Genomic DNA, 13,271 nt, shown 5'->3' with positions numbered 1-13,271 from the left:
TGTGTGTGTGTGTGTGTGTGTGTGTGTGTATACACATGCACATAGTCACTGGGGAAGCCAGAAGAGGGTGTCAGGTCCCCTAAACCCGGAATTACAGATGGTTGTGAGACACCATGTGGGGAGCACTGGGAACTGAACCCAGGTCCTCTGGAAGAGCAGCCAGTGTTCCTAACTGCTGAGCCATCTCTCCAGCGCCCACCCCTCCCCCCCACCAATTTTTGATACAATTTGCTTAATTACATGTTTGCATAATTTAACTTTTAAAAATGTTCATGCTTAATAGCTAGTCCTATGATCAGCTTGCTTGAGCTAGCACATGTCTGTTACCCTCTGTCTGGCAGGGTCTCATGTAGACCAGGCTAGTCTTGAACTCACTATGTAGTTAAGGATGATCCGGAACTTCAGTCCTTCCAGGACCACCATGCCTGCAACGTCTAATTTTCACAAAGGGAAACAGAGGCTCAGGAAGAATTTCTAAGACAGCAAAACAATGGGCTCTGGACCAGGGTGATGCACCCCCTACAAACACACACACACACACACACACACACACACACACTTGCTTTCATCGCACAAGGCACTGTGTGTTCTCAGCACAGCCCTCACCCACCTCCAGTCCCTTTGCCCCTGCAAGTCAACACCTGTCTGGGCTTCCAGCTGCCCGGGGAGGTAACCGAGGCTCTCTCTCCTTCATTGTACAGACTGGGAAAGAGAGACCAGCTGGGGCTGCGGGTTATCTACCCTTACCCCACCCGGGGCTGAAGTTTAGGATGTCCTTGAACCCTTGACCTACTTTACCCCAGGGACTGGCTTCAATTTTGGCTTTTGTTTGCTGAGACAAGAGTCTTGCTGGGTTCTTGAACTCACAGCAATCCATTATCTCAACCTCCTGAGGGTCGGGATGAAAGGCCAGGCACACCTCTCTCTCTCTCTCTCTCTCTCTCTCTCTCTCTCTCTCTCTTTCTCTTCCAGTCCTGGAGTGTCTCTTTGTCTCTTTCGTTCCCTCCCTCCGCCTGGGCATCTGATTCTCTCTCTCCTCTCTGTCTTTGTATCTGTGTCTCTGTCTCTCAGTCTCTGTGTGTCTGAGTGCCTCTGTGTCTCCCTGTCTCTTGTCCCCTTTCCGTCCGTCCCTTTGTCTCTGTCCTTGGCTCCTCTGTCCCTCTTTGTGACTCTGCTTCTTCCCACCTCGTGTCTGTGTGTCCCCTCTCCCATCTCTCAACCTCTCCCTCTGCTCTCCCCTCAGCAACTCTCCGCCCGCGACTCCGAGTCTCCGGTGAGAACTTGCTGGAGACCGGCACGCCCAGACCTGCCTCCGCCCCCAGAACCCCGGAGCCAGCCCAGGCCTGTGCCTTTAAGGGCCGGCGGCGGGGGCGGAGTTTCCCGCGACCCCGCCCCCCGCGCCCCTCCCCCTGACGTCCCTTCCTCCCCGGCCCCTGGGTCGCCTCCCTCCGCCGCCGCCCCGGGCCGGCTCCGCGCCCCCTCCCCGGCCCCCGCCCGTGCGCCCTCCCGCCTGCCCGCCGCCCAGATGGCGCCCCGGGTTCCCCTTGCACGGGGCCGCTAGGACCCTCGGTGTCGTCTCCCCTCCCCCGTCCCGTCCTCTCTCTCGCTCTCGCTCTGCGAGGACTCGGGCGTCCACGGCGCCCAGCTTTTGAGCTCGCGTCCCCGGGTCGGCTGGGGGGGGAGGGGAAGAGAGGGGACCCGGGGATCCCCACCCCCCCCGCCCGACCGCCCCTGTCCCTTTCCCTCCTGGGACCCCGGAGAAGATGTCTTCGAGGACGGCGCTGGCCCCGGGCAACGATCGGAACTCGGACACGGTGAGTGGGGCCCAGCCCCTTGGGGAGCCCTGCCCGCCTGAGTCCAGCCACAGAACCCCTCGCCCTCCCGGACCGCTGACCCCGCCAGTCTCGACTCCTTTCCCGGCTCCGCCGCCCAGACCAACGCTTCGCATGACTTTGAGGCCTCTCTGCTCCCTCCTCCCCACAGCCCCGGCCCAGCCCGACCCCTAGGGGCGCCCCTGTCTTTGGACCCTTCTCCGGTCCCTCTGCAGAGCGCTTCCGCCCGGTCTCTTCCCTCCAGGAAGCCCCCTCCCCTGCCCGCCGGCAGCCCCTCCCTTCCTCGGCTGCCCCGGCTGTCCGCCCCGCTCGCCCGCTCGCCCGCAGCTTGGCCTCTTCCCGGATGGCACGGGCCCCTGTTCCCCGAGGCGCAGCCCTGTCTTCCCTCCCTCCCCCTCTTCAAGGCCCGACCCGGTCTGGCCCTGCTGTGTCCTCCCTGCCTCTTGCCGAGTCCGGGTGCTGGCTTCCCCTGCTACCCCTGGCCAGTCCCCAGCTCCTTCTGGGCTCCTGCGAGCTGCCTCCCCCAGGAAGTCAAACGGCACCTGGGCGCAGGGCCCTGCCCGCTTCCTTCAAGGTGTCTCTCTCCACTCTCTGGCCTGACCCTGCTGTGCCAGGTTGTCCTGTCCTTGGATCCTAGTCGCCTCTGGGGTCCCCTAGGCGGGACCCGTCCAGTCTTTCTAAGGGTAGCCTCGGCTTCCAACCCTGCGGGCTCCCATCCTGTTCCAGGCCCCAGACCAGGTTGACTCCGGCCTCCTCCCGTCTCACCTCCTCACCCCCTCCTCACACCCCCTGCTTTCCTTGCTGGATGCTGGGTTTCCGGAGGAAGCCCCCCTCCTCTGCTTCCTGCCCTCCACAGGCCCTAAGCCTTCCCCACTCCCTTTATTCTGCCCCTGCCTGGGCCTTTAGCCCTGACATCTGGGAGTTTACTGAGCCCAGATCCTCTGGATCCCATGCCAGGGTCTTTCTTCCCTCACAGTCGCAGGACCCTGCTCCCCATCCCCGGCATTTCCCATAATTCTGACAGCTTTCCAGGTGTCTAAAGTCAGCTCACCGATTCATTCTGGCTTATGCCAGCTCCTCCACCCGCCACCCTCTCACCACCTTTAGTGCAGAGCCTGGCCACACACTTTTTTTTTGGGGACAAGAGTTCCTCTAGGTAGACCAGGCTAGCCTTGAACTCACCAAGATCCACCTGCCTCTGCCTCTCGAGGACAGCCTTAGGCTTTTATCTGTGTTTCTAATGCATGCGGTAGCTATCAGACAACGCCCCTCTGCCCCTCTCCCCTGTTGGCTTAGGTTTCCAAGTTGGAGGTTTCAACCAGGCCAGAGGGGCACATGGTTCCTGAGTCTTGGGTTCGAATACTGCCTCCATGTGCCAGATTGCATTGTGTCTTCAGGCTATTGGCTCTCCTTCTCTGAGCCTGATTCCGGCCTTGGAAAGTATGTGTGTGTTGGAGGGGTGGGGGGTGGGGGTAACGACTTGAGTCCCGCAAAGAATTACCGGAGACATGTGGGTGAAGGATGGATGGTACATAGGAGGCGCTCATGGCTTTCGGTTGCTGGCATGACGGTGGGTCTGAGTCAGAAGGCGGCGTGTTCCCAACTACAGCTGTCATTAGTTGTCAGGCAAGCTCCTAGAGTCTGCTCCAGCCTCAGTTTCCTTGTAAGTGGGTTGACGGGGACACCTCCCTGACAGGGACTTCTTCAGGTCACGTGTTGTGATTATCGCTACCTTAATTATTCAAATACACTCAGATTCACATCACGCTACTGTGTGACCTTAGGCCAGTGACCTCACCTCTCTGAGCCTCTTGTTGGGGTGTAGTGGGGGGTACTGAGATGGGTAGTTCTGTCCCCTGACTCCAGTCTATGAAGATAACTTTTGTCTTGTCTGGGGTGACATCTGCCTCTTTCTGCTGTCTGAGGTTGCAGACCCCTCCCCTGCTACCTGCGTACTGGGTGATACCCACAAAGGGTCACATTCTTCTACACCAGCTTCTAGGGCTGCGGAGACCAGGGCCAGCTTCCATATGTTCCCTAGCAACAGGCACGGTGTTCAGGCACCAGTCTGTCCCTCTGGAGGGATCCGGACCAGCTGGTGGTGCAGGCCAATTTTAGCTTCTGCCCCTGACCCCTGGGGGTTGTGCCATCCCCTGCCCCAGTTACCCCCTTCCTGTGTCTGAGGGAGCCCCCTGGCAACACCCAGCAGGGGTTCTTCTCCAGGCTCCTAACTCAGCAGGGATCAGAGAGAGACCTTATCTTCCATCTCTACCACCCGCCTGCTGCTCCCGGGGCCCTGAGCCATGGCTGTGGTGGTGGCATCAGGGAGGATCAACACTCAGGAGCCTGAAGTGCTTTCCCTGCTTGAGCCCTGGGGAAACCTTCCAAGGCTGGGCTTGAGAATGGTCACTGTGGCTGAACCCACAGGCGCTGGGGTACGAGTGTCATAAGCTGGGGACAGGTGAGGGGTGAGAGTGCCAGTCCTGGGTAATCATATTCTTTTTATTGGCTGTGCCAGGGGCTGTACCATAGGCCAGGGCTCTGCCCACCGTATCCACAGCACAGTACTGAGAGTTAAAGCCAGGGTTTTCCACATGCTAGGCAGGGGCTCTACCACTGAGCTATGCCCCCAGCCCCTCACTGGGGGATTCTAGGCAGGGGCTCTACCACTGAGCCACACCCCCAGCCCCTCACTGGGGGATTCTAGGCAGGGGGTTCTACCACAGAGCCACGCCCCCAGCCATCACTGGGGGATTCTAGGCAGGGGGTTCTACCACAGAGCCACGCCCCCAGCCATCACTGGGGGATCCTAGGCAGGGGGTTCTACCACAGAGCCACGCCCCCAGCCATCACTGGGGGATTCTAGGCAGGGGCTCCACCACAGAGTCATGCCCCGCTCCTAATTAACAAGTCCTCTACTGCTGAGCTATCTCCTCAGCTCTTTCACTTGTCTCTGAGGCAGTATCTCCCTGAGTTGCCCAGGCTGTCCTTGAACCCACTCCATTGTTCAGACAGACCTTGAGTTTAAGGTTGCCTCTGCTTCCCAAGTAGCTGGGATGCCATGCCTGGTGGCCATGTCCTTGTGAGGGAGCTGGGTGCATGTGGCTGGCACCTATCTGTCCCAACCTTTCTCCCTCATCTTCGGGGGTTCAGGACCTTCCTCACTGGGCTAGGTTGGGAGCTGAGTGTAGGTGAGGGGCCGGTTTGTACAAGACCTGGCCGATGGCATCGTCCTCTGCGTGAAAGCCGCACGGCAAGCAGGGGTGGTGGAGTAAGGCAGTGAGCTCAGCTACTTGGGAAACTGAGACAGGAGGATTTCAAGTTTTCAAGATCTTATCTGAAAATTCAAATTAAAAGTGAGGACTGGGAGGTGGGCTGGGGAGACGGCTCCCTGGGTAAAGTGCTTTACTGTGCCAGTATGAAGGCCCGGGTTCAGATTCCAGCACCCACGTGAAAGCTGGGCATGGTGGAACATGCCTGTAACCCCACCGTTGGGTGGGAGGGTGGGAGGGTGGGGCAATTAGAGATAGGCCGATACCAGGTGCTTGGGGCCAGCCAGTCTGGCTGACATGACAGTCTCTCGGTTCAGTGAAGAGGGTGTGTTTCAGTGGAGGATAATAGAGGAAAATGCCCAAAACTGACCTCTGACCTCCATAGGTGAGCATACCTACACACACACTACATATACAAAAAAGAAGTGGGTATTGGAGAAATACTGCAGTGGGAGAGCCCCTGCCTAGAACCCCCAGTGAGGGGCTGGGGCGTGGCTCAGTGGTAGAGCCCCTGCCTAGAATCCCCCAGTGAGGGGCTGGGGCGTGGCTTAGTGGAGGAGCCCCTGCCTAGAATCCCCCAGTGAGGGGCTGGGGCGTGGCTCAGTGGTAGAGCCTCTGCCTAGAATCCCCCAGTGAGGGGCTGGGGCGTGGCTTAGTGGAGGAGCCCCTGCCTAGAATCCCCCAGTGAGGGGCTGGGGCGTGGCTTAGTGGAGGAGCATTTCTCTAGTATGCAAGAACTGCACATAAAAAAGACAAAAAGAGGTGTAGCTGCATGAGTCAGTCTAATGTGATACAAGGAACGTCTGTTTGCTAAAATAGCTGCGTTCAGATCTCAGCTCTAAGCCTCAGTTTCCCCCGCCTGTAAAACAAGGATGATGCTGCATTGGCTTTCCATGCTTGTGAAATGCAGGTCGTTTCTGTGGGGTGGTCTGGCAGAGCTTCCTTGCCTCGGGTAGCCCCAGGCCTCTGCTCGCTGACTGCCCAGCCTTCTCCCTGCCTCCCTGTCCTGTGTCCTGTTTTTCCCCAGCCATGAGGAGGACAGGGAGGGAGATCAGCCAGGGCCTCTGGCTCTCAGAGCTGCAGCCAAGAAAGGAAGGCCCAGTCCCTGGAGGTTCCCAATCAGGACAGGGCAGCTGGGCCTGTGCAGGTCACCTCACTGGGGAGGCTGAGGAGGGACAGGCCAGCAGGAACAGAGGAGTTGATGGCGTGGGAGATGGCAGGGCCGGGCACATGTTGCTGTCAGGACGAAACACTGTTTCGTGGAGAGGTGGACAGAGTGACCGGGCCGAGAGGATGGGGCTGGATAAAGAGTTCTGCTGTTTGCTGGAGAATCTGGGGCAACAGGGATTCCGGGACAGTGCCCCCAATCCTTGGACTATGATCCAAGATCCTCCCAGGAGCTCCCAGGTGTGGCTACTCCAAGCTCTTTCTCTCTTCCCTTGTAGCCGTGAGCCGATGGATGAGATTAGTTGTGAATTAGGTACAAGTTGGGCATGATGGTGCAGGCCTGCCATTTTTGCACTTGGGAGGTCGAGGCGGGAGTATGAGGAATTCAGGGCTAGCCTGGACTACATGAGATCCTGCGTCATCTGTGACATAAAGCCTAACAATCCTCCTGAGTCAGGAGGATTGTTACATGTTCTGGCCCAGCTTGGGTTCCAGAGTGAGACTAAGTATCAAAAAATTAAAACTAAATAAATCTGTCAATAAACAGGACATCACAGGAGATTAACAGTGTGCTGAAATAGAGGAAGACTAATGACAGGGAGGTTAAGGCCATCTTCAGTTACATGTTAAATTCAAGGCCAGCCTGGGCTACATAAGGCCCTGCTTAAAAACAAACAACCAACCAAAAAACTCAATAAAAGGAAAAACATTGCTAAACTGCACTGTAACGTTTTCAAACCATGCAAAGCTGGGGCGTGGGTATTGAGGAGACCACTGTAAAATGTTGAGATGGCCAGCTGGGCATGAGGTGGGCACATGTGCACAGGATGTAAAGTTGAGGGGCCGGAAGGCCAGGTGTGATACAGGCCTGTAATCCCAACTCTGGGTTGGCCAGTGTTGGGGTATCAGGAGTTCAAGGTTATCCTTGGCTACATATTAAGTTTGAGGGCAGCCTGAGCTACTTGAGACCCTTTCCTACCTTTCCCATTCGCCCACCCTAAGAAAAATAGACTTGGGGCTGGCCCAGGGGCATTGACAGATGAGCTAGGGTTTTGGGATTTTTGCTTGCTGGGACGGGGTGTTGGATCTGCATGAAGGGTGACACTCAGTGGAGGTTGAGGTCAGCAGCCCTTAGAAGAATGTGGCCTGGAGATGCTGGGAGATAGGCATATCTGAGACCTTGGTGGTGCAGCTCAGAGGCCCCCATTGTGTGTACTGCTAGGGATGGAAACTGGGGACAGAACCCTGAGCCTTGTGTCAAGGAGCCGGGCGCTCCTCCCACCACCGAGAATGTTCCCCAGCACTTGGTTCTTGAGATGGGACGATGTGGAGCCCAGTGTGGTCCACAGTCATCATCCCAGCTATTGAGAAGTGGAGCCAAGACGGTGGAGAGTTAAGGCTGCCCTCAGCTACACAGTCAGTTCAAAGCCAACCTGGGCTTCAACAGGGCCTGTCTCAACAAAACAGAAGGGGTAGCTTGCTCTGTAGCCCAGGCTGGCTCTCTGTGTAGTGGAGGGTGGTCTGATGCTCCTTATCCTCCTGCCTCATCTTCCGAGTGGGAGTCACGCCTGGTTTATTTGGTGTTAGGAAGGAACCCAAGGCAGTGGCAGCCCCTATGGGAGACCAGTGTGGGATGAGGAAGGCCTAAAGGATGCTCTTGCCTTGGCCCAAGTTTTCCAAGGGACTCCGGGGCACGGTGGCCAGAGCTCCAGAGAGCCACCCTGGCCCCAGGGTGTCACTGCAGTGGGAAGGAGCCAGCATGGCTCACGACGTGTTTCTCTCCACACAGCATGGCACCTTGGGCAGCGGACGATCTTCGGACAAAGGGCCGTCCTGGTCCAGCCGTTCCCTGGGTGCCCGTTGCCGGAACTCTATCGCTTCCTGCCCCGAGGAACAACCCCATGTGGGCAACTACAGGCTGCTAAGGACCATCGGGAAAGGCAACTTCGCCAAAGTCAAGCTGGCTCGGCATATCCTCACGGGCCGGGAGGTGAGTGGGAGTGACCGAGGGGCTGAAGTTTGTGGCAGGGGGGAGGCAGGAGATCAAGAGGCAAGATGTGACACTAGGTCAAGGGTGGACCTGGCTGGCCTTCTTACCTCAGAAAATTGCTCGACTTGCTCAGAATTTAAAGGTGGTTTTGTTTGGTTTTGATCCATGATCTCTCTGTCGCCCTAGCTCCCGGGAGTTTGCTCTCTAGATCAGGCTGGCCTCGGACTCAGAGACCGCTCTGCAGTGCCCACAGAGGCCAGGAGGTCTCGGAGGTTTTGGAGCTGTGACAGGCACTTGTGAGCTGCCTGGGTGCCGGGAACCAAGCATGGTCCCATGGGAAAGTGCCTGATGGCTGAAGTACTGCACCGTCTCTCCATCTACATGCTCACAGTTTTCCAGAATAGTCCTAATAGGAAAAGAAAACCAGTTAGAGGGTCCTTGAATTGTCGGGAAGTCCTAGGCCACCGGTGTTGCCTTCCTGCCCGCCTTCCTCTTTGGATTTTGTGTATTTTTATTGTCTTATTTGTTTGTTTACTGGGTATATGTGAGAGAAAGAGAGAGACCAGAGCAGGACATCCGATGTCTTTGGTTTCCACCAGTTTGTCTTGTGATGGGTTCATCTCTTCTTGTCATGGGAGTTTGTGGCTTCAGCGAGGTTGCCTGGGCAACAAGCTCAGCATCTCCATTCCCTGCCCTGCTTCCCATCCCAGTGCTGGATTCAGGGCTCTCGTGGCCATGTCTAGCTTTCGTAACAAGAGTGCTGAGAGGTAAAACTTAGTTCCTAGAGCTTATGAAGTCGGTGCTTTAGCTAAGCTCCAGCCTGCCAGCTTCGTTTCTTCCCGCAGTTATTTTATTGATTAATTTGGTTACTCGATAGTTTCATATGTGTATATAATCTATTAAGTTTGCTTGGTTTTTTTTTTGTTTGGTTTGGTTTGGTTTTTGTGGCTGTATTGTGTTGCTGTAAGGCAGGGGCTCACTATGTAGTGCTGGGTCACCTGGAAATTGCCACGCAGACCAGGCTGGCTTTGGAACACCCAGGGATCCGCCTGCCTCTGCCTCCTCAGTGCTGGAATTAAAGGTGTGTGCCACCATGCCTTGATTGTTATTTTAAACTTTTTTTTTTTTTTTGGTTTATTTTGAGACGGGGTTTCTCTGTGTAGCCGTGGCTGGCCTTGAACTCAGAAATCCACCTGCCTCTGCCTCGAGTGCTGGGATTAAAGGCGTGCGTCACCACACCCGGCTAAACTAATTTTTTATAATTTATTTTTATTATACATTCATTGGTGTTTGCTTCCGTGTCTGGGTGAGTGTGTCAGAAGCCCTGGAATAGGAGTTACAGACAGTTGGAAGCTGCCATGTGGTTGCTGGGATTTGAACTCAGGTCTTCTGTAAGAGCAGCCCCGTGCTCTTAACCACTGAGCCACCTCTCTCGAGCCTGTTTGTGATTTAAGAAACAAGTCTGACTCTGTGGCCTCAGACTCTCATCCTCTTCTCTGTGTTTCCTGATTCTGGGTTCCAGGGATACACCACACTGGTACCTAGTCAGTCCCTATTTTCTGTATTTATTTGGCCACAAAAGCAGTAGGTCTGCAGTACAAAGCGTGCCTAGAATCCTCCAGTGAGGGGCTGGGGGCGTGGCTCAGTGGTAGAGCCCCTGCCTAGAATCCCCCAGTGAGGGGCTGGGGGCGTGGCTCAGTGGTGGAGCCCCTGCCTAGAATCCCCCAGTGAGGGGCTGGGGCGTGGCTCAGTGGTAGAGCCCCTGCCTAGAATCCCCCCCCCCCACCCCCCACCCGTGAGGGGCTGGAGGTGTGGCTCAGTGGTAGGAACCCCTGCCTAGAATCCCCCAGTGAGGGGCTGGAGGCGTGGCTCAGTGGTAGGAACCCCTGCCTAGAATCCCCCAGTGAGGGGCTGGGGGCGTGGCTGAGTGGTAGAGCCCCTGCCTAGAATCCCCCAGGGAGGGGCTGGGGGCGTGGCTCAGTGGTAGAGCCCCTGCCTAGAGTCCCCCAGTGAGGGGCTGGGGCGTGGCTCAGTGGTAGAGGGGTGTCCTCCCTGGCTTATAGGAGGGCTTGAGTGTGGTGCTCAGGAACACAATACAACCCAGAACTCTAAGAACCAGACATGGTGGCTTAGGCTTTTACTCCCAGCGCTCAGGAGGTGGAGGTAGCACGATCTCTGTGAGTTCAGAGCTGGTTTGGTCTACCTAGTGAGTTCTAGTCCATTTAAAAAATCAAAGCAAAACAAACCTTAAAGAGTCAGAACGCCAGGCTGGTATTACTCACCAGTGCAAGTACAAATGAAAACCTTCTCCTTTTTTGGGATAGGGTTTTGCTAGATTGACTAAGGCTCAAATCAAAACTCGTTTTGTTCTCATTTTTCTCCATTTATTTATTTATTTATTTATTTATTTATTTATTTATTGTTTTTTTCCGAGACAGGGTTTCTCTGTGTAGCCCTGGCTGTCCTGGAACTCACTTTGTAGACCAGGCTGGCTTTGAACTCAGAAATCCGCCTGCCTCTGCCTCCCGAGTGCTGGGATTAAAGGCTCGTTCATCCATTTTGGGAGTGTGCATATATGGAGAGGTCAAAGACAATGCAAGCGTTTCCCGTGCTCTCTCACCCCATCAGCTCCAAGGCTCCAGCTCAGGGTGTCAGGCCTGTGGCGTTTGCCTCTAAGCCACCTCACCACCCCCATCTCAACCACAGTATCAGGGATGAAATCCGCACCCTCTGCACCGTCGCCGCCGTGCTTCCAGTGCCGGGCCCCTCCCAGGAATGCGGAGTTGTTTTTCTTTCCACAATTTATTCCTGTGCTTCGTCACATTCACAGATGAAAGAGACCATATGATCGTCTCAATACTGGCATGGAAAGTGCCTGACAAAATTCTCAAAAAAGAGAAGCCGGCAAGGGCACAGGGCCCACTCCCCCACAGCGAACAGGCTGGTCTCCATATGTGGGGCGACTCCATTCCAGAGGTTACTTTTTTTTTTTTTTTTTTTAAAGATTTGTTATTTTTGTTTTTTAATTTTTAGGTTTTTTTTCCCTCCCCTTTTGAGGTCTTCCTGTGCAATCTTGTCTGGCCTGGAACTCATCATGTAGTCCAGGCTACCCCAGAACTCACTGAGATCCTCCTGCCTCTGCTTCCCAAGGGCTTCACCACACCTGGGATAAGATTCACTTATTTAAATTGTGTATCTGTGCTTCTGCTGGTGGGCATGTGCATGTGTGTGCAGGGAGCCAGGGAGGCCAGAGGCAGCGGTGGGCATCTTGTATCTGGAGTGTCTGATGGTTGGGAACCACGAGGTGCATGCTGGCAGCTGAACTCCGCAGGGCCCTGTGTGCGCAGTCACCGTGTTCACTCTCTCTCCCGCCGCTCGGTAGCCTAGGACTTCCCATGTGACCAGGTTGGTCTCTGACTCACTCTGCCTTCCAGTTGTTGGCACTCTAGGCCTGGACCGCTATACTTAGCTGAATTAACAGTTAATATTCAATATTTAAAAGAAAAATTCCTTTTGACCAAATGTCTCACACATCTCATGTAGTCCAGGCTGGCCCCAAATGTGCTGGGGGATTTTGACTTTCCCACCTTCTTCTACCCATAGGTCGCTATTAAGATCATTGATAAGACCCAGCTGAACCCCAGTAGCTTGCAGAAGGTGAGGCCCAGAGAAAGGACCAGGGTGGGAACGCAGTGGCAGTGCCGGGTGAGAGCTGGGACCCGACCAGGCCTGGGGGGGGGAGGGATCCCCGCCCCACTCACAGCTGTCTGTTCTTCCTTTCTGGCCTTGCCCAGCTGTTCAGAGAAGTCCGAATTATGAAGGGACTCAACCACCCCAACATCGGTGAGGAGAGGACAGGAGCCGTGGCGGTGCCCTTGGGGAGGGAGGGCGGGGCTGTCTTAGCAGGACCTTCCTGCCTGGCTGAGGCTCCTTGGGCCTCTGCTTTGTTCTCTGGAGCTGGGATCAGTATCAGGGTTGTAATGCCCGGGTAAGATCAGCCTGTTCAGGGCCACGCGGACTGTGGCCCTCATGCTTTCTTAGCAGAGGCGGTCACTGAGTGGAGCACGGTGTAGCGTGCCGGGATGTGGCAATGACGTGCACTGACTGCGTAACTGCCGACTGCGATTGCCAGCAACATGGGCACAGGTCCTAGGCTTCATCGAGCTGAAGCTCTTGTGTAGAGAAAGGGAGGCTGAGCAGCAGGGAAAACCTGGCGGGCCAGGCATAAGGAGCCATGGGGGCTCTGGTGGGAGGCACGTGAGGATTGGCGGATGGCTGCAGTCTGGGTGGAGGATGGTCAGCTCTTCCACACTGACCTAACACCTCGACCCTCCCCACAGTGAAGCTTTTTGAGGTTATAGAGACAGAGAAGACGCTGTACCTGGTGATGGAATATGCTAGCGCAGGTGAGGCTCTGCCCCACACTCTGCTCTCCTCCCAGACCCCTGTGCCTGCTCTCACATCTCCCCCAGACCCTCCTCTCACCCCCCAGACCCCCAGACCCTTCTCTCACCCCCCCAGGCCCCCAGACCCTGCTCTCACCCCCAGACCTCCAGACCCTGCTCTCACATCTCCCCCAGACCCCCAGACCCTTCTCTCACCCCCCCACCACACCTTGCTCTCACAGTCCCTCCCCCATTGCACCCTCTGGCTCCAGCTCTCACCCCTCTTGCTCTCTGCAGGAGAAGTGTTTGACTACCTCGTGTCGCACGGCCGCATGAAGGAGAAGGAGGCTCGAGCCAAGTTCCGGCAGGTGAGAGACAGGGTGCCATGTACATGAGCGTACGCAGGGGTGAGGATGCACAGGGACCCAGATGGGAGGAGGTTGTTGGGGAGCCAGGACGCAGGTGAAGGAGGGGGTTGTACAGGTGAGTGGATGCTGAGGCCTGGGGTGGGGTGGGGGTGGGGAAAGTGCTGGAGTATGCATGGCAAAGCTGGGGTGGATCAGGCAGGGGGATCAAGGTCATCCTCAGCCACATAGAGTTTGAGGCTAGCCTGGGCTATACAAGA

The 13,271-nt window shown here is 56.1% G+C and overlaps 1 protein-coding gene across 2 annotated transcripts in view; it reads left to right on the top strand.

The window, feature by feature from the left end:
• The first annotated feature begins 1,414 nt into the window (after positions 1-1,414).
• The window catches only part of Mark4 (microtubule affinity regulating kinase 4), a 33,777-nt gene continuing 21,920 nt past the window's right edge, over positions 1,415-13,271 (top strand). For both annotated transcript variants that reach the window (XM_021218679.2, XM_021218681.2), the window contains exons 1-6: positions 1,415-1,814; positions 8,061-8,261; positions 11,865-11,918; positions 12,056-12,104; positions 12,602-12,667; positions 12,944-13,014. In XM_021218679.2, the coding sequence (XP_021074338.1) occupies positions 1,764-1,814; positions 8,061-8,261; positions 11,865-11,918; positions 12,056-12,104; positions 12,602-12,667; positions 12,944-13,014 (492 nt within the window). In that variant the 5' untranslated portion in view covers positions 1,415-1,763. The remainder of the gene's footprint in view (positions 1,815-8,060; positions 8,262-11,864; positions 11,919-12,055; positions 12,105-12,601; positions 12,668-12,943; positions 13,015-13,271) is intronic.

The sequence above is a fragment of the Mus pahari genome, chromosome 19 (assembly GCF_900095145.1).
Source record: "Mus pahari chromosome 19, PAHARI_EIJ_v1.1, whole genome shotgun sequence".
In the NCBI taxonomy this organism is placed as follows: domain Eukaryota; kingdom Metazoa; phylum Chordata; class Mammalia; order Rodentia; family Muridae; genus Mus; species Mus pahari.
The sequence above is the reverse complement of the archived record's forward strand: the minus strand, read 5'-3'. Positions and strand labels throughout refer to the sequence as shown.